This window comes from Eptatretus burgeri, chromosome 6 (genome assembly GCF_056783735.1).
Source record: "Eptatretus burgeri isolate ZD-2024b chromosome 6, Ebu_testis_v1, whole genome shotgun sequence".
NCBI lineage: Eukaryota > Metazoa > Chordata > Myxini > Myxiniformes > Myxinidae > Eptatretus > Eptatretus burgeri.
The window spans coordinates 42,481,335-42,489,190 of record NC_140966.1 but is presented as its reverse complement, the minus strand read 5'-3'; the positions used below and the strand labels follow the sequence as shown (position 1 = coordinate 42,489,190).

At 44.1% G+C, this 7,856-nt stretch overlaps 1 protein-coding gene across 2 annotated transcripts in view; it reads right to left on the bottom strand.

The window, feature by feature from the left end:
• Positions 1-2,467: 2,467 nt before the first annotated feature.
• The window catches only part of LOC147024640 (ER lumen protein-retaining receptor 2-like), a 49,979-nt gene continuing 44,590 nt past the window's right edge, over positions 2,468-7,856 (bottom strand). For both annotated transcript variants that reach the window (XM_085884732.1, XM_085884733.1), the window contains exon 5: positions 2,468-2,763. In XM_085884732.1, coding sequence (XP_085740858.1) covers positions 2,729-2,763 — 35 coding nt within the window. In that variant the 3' untranslated portion in view covers positions 2,468-2,728. The remainder of the gene's footprint in view (positions 2,764-7,856) is intronic.

The following is a 7,856-nucleotide window of genomic DNA, read 5'->3' as shown; positions in this document are numbered from 1 at the left end:
ACCTGATGGTGATCCCATCGCAACTCCGTCGACTTGCGTATACATGTCATTGAAGCTGAACTCCACTGCTCATGTTGCCGCGCTCACAAATTCCACAAAGACTGCTTCAGAGATGCAGGGCGGTGCAAGGTTGCTATGAAACAGCGATGCCGTACATATATCGATGGTTTATTGGAGAGGAACATTCGTGAACAGACTGGATACGTCAAAACAGCACGTGGTCACAACATTTAGGTCCCGCTCCAATTCACGCATGGTTTTAGCAAACGTGAATAAATCTTTGATTGCATACTGGGAGAATTCCTCGAGGACAGGCTGAAATAATTCACTCAACCATTTGGAGAGTTTATGTTGTGCAGAACCAATCATAAATAGTATCGGACGTAGTGGGATGTCTTCTTTTTGTATTTTGGGTAACCCATCCATCCGAGGACGGATGTATGGGTTACCCAAAGCTGCCATGCAGATATAAAATCTCTCAAAAAGTATAAACAACAGGTGAGACGGTCATTTTCACAATGTTACAACTCTGTTGCAATGAGAGTGATTTTTATGATCCACAAACTGCTCCCCTCAGTCCAGAAAGATGTGCTCTCTACCATAAAACTGAACAATATTATTTACGACTTTTAGTGCTGGTGTGATGCCAGGTACGTAGGTCGCACATCGCTGAGAATGGAGGATCGGATCAAGTATCACATTCCATTAGCAATCCGGAACAACTTGGAGACTGGTCGTACACAACCATCCCGTACATGTAAGAAGCCAACAAGAATGCCTGCTCAAAGTGAGTCTGCCATTGGTCAGCACCTCCTCAACAATCCCAAATGTGCCCCGGGCTATCATGCTGACCGGTTCCAGATTGTGGCATGTACGTGTACTTGAAGAAACATTTATACACACACAAGATCCTGTTTGTAAACAGAAAGAGTACGTGCAAACACTGCATCTGTTCTGACCTGGATCCATAGAAAAATAGGTGTCGGGTTTTCTCGGTGCCTCAAGGCCATGATGTGTATGTTAGTGTCAGTAACAGTCCCAAGAACCAATCACCAACGGTCTGAACAAATAAATTGTTTCATTTGGTGTCTGCATTTCCGGTATTCTTGCGTGTGTCCTGACGAGCTGCAAGACGAAAAGCTTCGACTGTCTGTTCTTTTCAAATTTTGTACGACCAAACGTTTATTCATATCCTTTTATTGAGCGGTGTATCAGCAACAGACTGCTGCCTCGATCATTCCCAGAAATAAAAACAATAACCTGGGTTACATGCATGAAGCAAACACATGCTGACTGTTTTTAATCCAAAACACCTCACTGTACTGGAAAACATGGGGACAGGAATACTGTACGGTAAAGGGTGGAGACTTGTAATACCCTCCCCCACCCGGAGACAGCGCTACACGATACACATTTACAGAGAGAATTTGCGTTCCCATCCCCCAAGCCCATCGGCAAAGATAAAAACACCCCTATACACGAATTGGGGTCATGCTGATTCTATGTATCGGCCCAGAACTGTAGGAGTAGCACGCCAAACAAACCGCACAAACGTCCATGAATTATCGTTTGGATTTCTGTAAATAGAAGAATCCAATAGTTTGTCAAACTTTTGAACAGCAATCACAACCACATGAGCTAGCAGGATAGTTTAGAGGTATGTGTTCTCATCTTTGCATTGTCTAGCTAAGGTTGGAATCTCTACCCAGATTAATTGTCACCCCTGGTGTATCCAATGCAAGACGATGCATCCGAGTGTGCACTGTCTATCGGAAGAACGTTAAGCCGACAGAACCGTCGGTCAGAACCGGTCGTTGACAGGTGTTAAATATTTTGGTGCACCTTGCAAAGAGGTGAGTTATCACTGGCATATTTAAACAAATTACAAATTCCTGCCACCTTCAGTTGAACATCAGGCATGGTCAGTTGGTTCCTAAAAGACACCAAAAACCTTCACAGGCTACCACCATGAAAAAGATTGGAATAATTCGGGGCTGTTAGAGTTGTAGTAGTTGTTGGCACAATACTATCTGCAAAATGCAAATGTTCATTGGAAAAAAAAATTAAATATTGGCTGGACGTCAGAGAAGGTCACTCACTGACCCCCGGGAGTAGAATTATGAACCCACAATTTTAACTTTAGCATTACAGTCGAGGAAGTGTCACATTTTATTTCTGTCTGGATTAATTTTCATATATTGCCGTGCATGTGAAACACCAGGGCCACAGTTACAGCGACGACGAGATTCAAGCCCAGGCTCGACAGCCCATTCCACAAGCCCAGTTACAGAACAACGTGGTGACTTTTTTTTTTAAGCAAAACTACCTGCGCACAAATGTGAGTGGATGACGTAATTATAATCTGTAAAGGCTTGTCACAAAAAGTATTCCACCTTGCTGTAACGAAAAGTCATATTTTCATTGATGTTGGCGAGTCGTCCGACAGTTTAAGCAATTGAAACAACACTTCCTTTTTCTCCAACTTTATTTAACAAATGAAATCTTCACTCAGGTCCCTGTGATGAGATTGTTTAACTTGTCAGTTTCAATCAAGTCATTCTCTCAACACTGAGTGATAGACAATGTGTTTTCTTTTAGATTTTACAACAACAACCTGGCAAAAGGTTATATGTAAAAGTGCTAGCAACAAAATGATGTATGTATATATATATATAAAGTATGATTACGTCTTCTGGAATTTCCTTCTCTTGGCAAATAATTCCACCATTTAAGTGGGCAGACTAATCCGCTTCCCCTTCAGAACTGCAAAAGAGGAAACAATTGAATTAACAAACACTTGTAAAATTCCTTTGTTAATCAAATGAGATTGATGATTGTTCTAATCAGTGTTTGATTCCAAAAAATAAAAATAACAAAAGGCAAATTAGTGAGTCCTCTGATCTTGTGTTGCATATTCAAAAATGACGAGGTGACAGTTTTCTTTACAAGATGGAGGATCACAGAAGAGCAAGGTGATGGATGGTTGGGCACAATAAGCAAAATAATGACATGGGCATGAAAAGAGAGAGGATGGGAGGAAACTGGTTTGGGTAGGGCTACATATTGTTGCGGATTTCGCGCCCGCCGGCGTGCGAACGGCCACGTAACTCGAATCGCGGCACGTCGCCCACCGGACGGACAATCCAGTCGTGACCCTCTCGGACTAACGCCGGGAACCAGTCACGGGTGGACCTTTCGGTCTCACCGCGATCGAGCCAATCAGCCCCCGCGTGGGATAGGGTTGCTCGCCAAATTCGAACTACCTAAGTACCCACGCGGAGGGTAGACCGGGCGATCGCACCTCGCCGCAGGTCGACTTCGGACACGGGCCACTTAAGCGACCCGTTCCGTACTATCAGAATAACCGAGCGGTGTTATCGTCGACCTCGACGGTTCGATTAATTATCGGGCGTATTCAGCCCACTACCAACCCTTTACGTGAAGCAAGATGGGGATTCAATGGAGGAAAAGACGAAGCGAAGCGGGAAACAGTTCAACAATAAAGCACATTTATTCTCGGCACACGGGAAGCACACAAATACAATTCCACCAAATGCACACAAAAAAGAAAACACAATTCCATTTACACAAAAAGCAAACATAAAAGTGAAAACAGTGCAGAGCTAATACCGACTACCGAGCACACGGCAACACTTATACAATTCTACTTCACAGACGGCGCCGACAACACATACCCAAAACCAAGGAAAAGAAATACCCTCAAGAATGAGGCAGGCCTGAGGCCGAGACCGGGTCGGGCCTACCCGTCTGGTGATGAGACGCGGAGCGGCGATGGCCCCGCAACCCGCGGGCCTCGTGGACAGTGCCTGGCAGGGGGTGGGAACGGGGCCCCCTTGGTCGCACTATCTCAGCGCGGGGGGAAACAGGAGGGGGTTGCTGATGCTCGGGGTATAGAGGATCTTTATTATATGCGACGAGCGTCTCCACCTCGGCCAGGTCGCGCTATCGGCCTCCCTCGGGTGCAGCTTCCTGCACGACGCGAGCACCCCCTCGTCTGGTGTCGCCGCCTTTCCACAGCTCCGTCCCCTCCGTTCCGACTCCAACGCACACGACGAGCAGCTCCACCGCCCGCGAAGTCTTGACCCTCTGCTTCCGACTCTCCTCTTCTTGACTCTCCGACCCGTTCTTGTTTGCGACTCTCTCGTTCCGACTCCTCGTTCTCGTTCTGCTGACTCTCTTCTGACTGACGAACACCGTCCTTTTATCCCCCCGTAACTTCGCCTTTGACCCCCTCCCTTTGACCTTTCACCTTGCTCCCCATTGGCCCGAGAAAAAGTGGGCGTGAAGGCTTTTTGATCCACAAATTTGCATATATCGATCGTTCTGGAGGCGGGGCCAAATCGCCCCTCGCTCACCGATTGGACGGCAAAAAGTGGGCGTGTGTCGTTTTTGATCCGTTTTTGAAGCAGAAAATCCGTGATTTTGTACACGCTGTTCGACGCGCGTTCTGCATGAGTCCAACACCGGTACCCACAGCGGGGCAAGAACGGTGGCGATGCTACGGTTGTGAGGTGTGCGTGAAGGTCGTGGCGGTTGTGGTGAAGCGGTGGTTGTGGTCGGTGGTTGATGTTGTGGTTGTGATCATGGCGGTTGGTCCAAAATAAAGATAGTAAAAGAAAAACGGCTATCCTGAAGAGTCGCAGCTCGCATAAATGACATGTATTCCCACTAGACAACGGGTTTGGGCCTAACTACACATGCACTTACCGAGATACCGCACCTAAGGGACCTGAATGGTGGTTTGCGAATCTGGTAACCACAACAATATATATACATATATATATATATATATATACATATATATATACATATATATATACATATATATATATATATATATATACACATATATACATATATACATATATACATATATATATATATATACATATATATATATATATACATATATATATATATATATATATATATATATATATAAATACATACATATATACATATATATATATATATATATATATATATATATATATATATATATATATATATATACATACATATATATATATATATATATATATATATATATATATATATACATATATATATACATATATATATATATATATATATTGCTGGAACTCTCATCTTGTATATACGTATGTATGTATGTTCCTGAAATACAGCCAAAACGGAACATGATAGCGTGAAAATTTTAGTGCCACCTTACTATTCTCCTGTGGTGTACAGTATCAAGTTTCATTCAAATAAGGCAACGAAAACAATTATTAAAAAATCAATTCCCGATTCAGTCAAGTTCTCTTTGGGAGTGTTTGATCAATACAAACAACCTCAGCGGTATTGTTCGCTGGAGCTATCTTTTTTTTTTTTTTGAAATGATTTTTTTATCAACCGCTGTCACAACGGGAACCCAACAGGTTCACGGGTTGTCTAGTATGTATGTATGTATGTGTATATATATCCGGACGGTGGTTTTGTCTGGGTGGTGTTTGTCTCAGGTCGCATCCGGATGGGAGTTTGACTCCGGACGTTTCCGGGTGATGTTTGTCTCTGGGCAGTATTTATAGTGTGACCATCAGAAAATGGATTCCAGACATTATTTTGTTTCCATCTTCACCGTTATTGTACGCAGAATCATTTTGATGAGACAGTATGAATCGTAATTAACGCTCCATTGCACGTCTGCATTCCCTTCTCCCACTCCCCCTTGCTTTCTCCCTCCTCCCTCCTCTCTCGCCCTTCTCCCTCCTCTCTCGCCCTTCTCCCTCCTCTCTCCCCCTCATTCATCTATCCCCTCCCTCATCTCTCCCCCTTCCCTCCCTCTACCTCCTCCCCTCACTCATCTCCCCCTCCCCTCCCTCATCTCTCCCCCTTTCCCTCCTCCCCTCCCTCTACCTCCTCACTCTCTCCCCTCTTCCCCCCCTCCCCTACCCCCCACTATTCCCATCAGCAAAGCGATGGGTGATATTTGCTTGTGCTAAGTTTTAAAAAAGCAATGTAGGGATGACAAGTTACAGTCTAAAATCTAAATAATGCCTCCGGCACCCTTGGTGCGGAGGCATAAAAAGGTTTTAAACAAGATAGGAATTATGATAGTTTAGCCTGGTGTTGGCGTAGTGGTTAGGGTAGCGGCTTGGGATCCAAAAGGTCCTGAGTTCAAGCCCTGTTGGCTGCTTGAATTAATACACACCAGGAGGTTGACAGCCTGTCATCCGTCCGAGGTCGGTGAAGTGAGTACCAGTGTACTGGGCCCGGTGTATGCCCCGGTTAAGGCCCGGTCACACCTTGACGTTTTAGCCAACGTATGCCGATTTTTGAATTTTTTTCTAAAACGCTGGCACACGTTGAATACGTTATGAGTAAGTTTTGATAACATTGAGAGCACGCTGAAAAACACTGCCATACGTCGTACGCTGGCTTTAAACGTTGTACTTTTCGGTTGTCCTCAAATTTTTTCATGCTTGAAATTTCACGACGTATGCCGGCGTATGACTCACACGTTCCGCTACGCTGGCCACAAGTTGTATGCACGGTCTGCGATCGTTGACAGACGTCAACACATGCTACTTGTAAGTTAATCATAAGTTGAGACACGCCGAGGTAATGTTTAGCGTACCCGAAACTTATTTCTAACCTATGATTAACGTGTTGTTGGCACGTTACGCGATCGTTGCCACACGTCGACAGACGTTACTTTTAAGTTACTCATAGGCTGAAAGACGTCGGTATAATGGATCGTCCTTGCGTCAGCGTCCACGGCCACGGCCAGGACACTTATTTGCAGCATTCTTCAAACTTTTCTTCGGCATGACGAGGATGTTCACACTTCGATGTCTAGCTTGGCTATGATTCCAATTGTCCATCGGAAGCGTCTATTTAAAATAGTCGAGTTTGAGCGTTTTAACACGTTCAGAAGAAACGCTTCAAATTTCAAAACCTCAGCGTCAAAAAACAAAGGCGAGTGACAGTACAGCAATTTAAATCGTTCATTGTAAACAATGAAAATGGCTGAGTGGTACCATTTAAAAGTCGTCGAGTGTAAAAAAAATCCAATTGTTGAGCGCAAGCGTCTACTTTCAATAGTGGGGTTTGAGCGATTTAACACGTTCAATAGAAACGATTAAAATTTCCAAACCCCAGCGTCAAAAAACAAAGGCGAGTCACAGCAATTTAAATCGTTCATTGTAAACAATGAAAATAGCTGAGTGGTACCGTTTAAAAGTCGTTGAGTGTAAAAAAAATCCAATTGTTGAGCGCAAGCGTCTACTTTCAATAGTGGAGATGCAGCCATTTAAATCGTTGAGTGGCAGCCTATGAACCTTCCCGTGGACACGCGGACGCAAGGACGATCCATCATAACCCACACCCTCCCCCTCACACTGACCTACTACTGCCAACATGAACAAACTACTACTAATACTAATACTGATACCGTTACTGCTGACATGGACATCGACTCAAAAAGGACTCGAAAACACTGTTGGGTTCCCCTTTTATGAGCAGCATTTTTATATACCAATTCCCAAAACTGCTGGGAACACGTCTTTATATGGCAGTTGTAACCGAGAAACACGTTAATTTTTTTTTTTTTTTGTCGACCGGAAGACGTCATTGGAATACGTCTACATACGTCAATGTGTGTTGGGACTACGTAAAGAATTGGTTCAAAGCACGTCAAACACAAGTTAGAAATAAGTTTCGCGTAAAAAAAGACATTACCGCGACGTGTTTCGACTTATGAGTAGCGTTTGTGGACGTGTGTAAGCGTCCACATATCGTGTGTAAAACTTATCCCCATCGCATGCGGAACGTGTGTCATACGCCGAGTACGTCGTAAAATTTTGAACATGTTT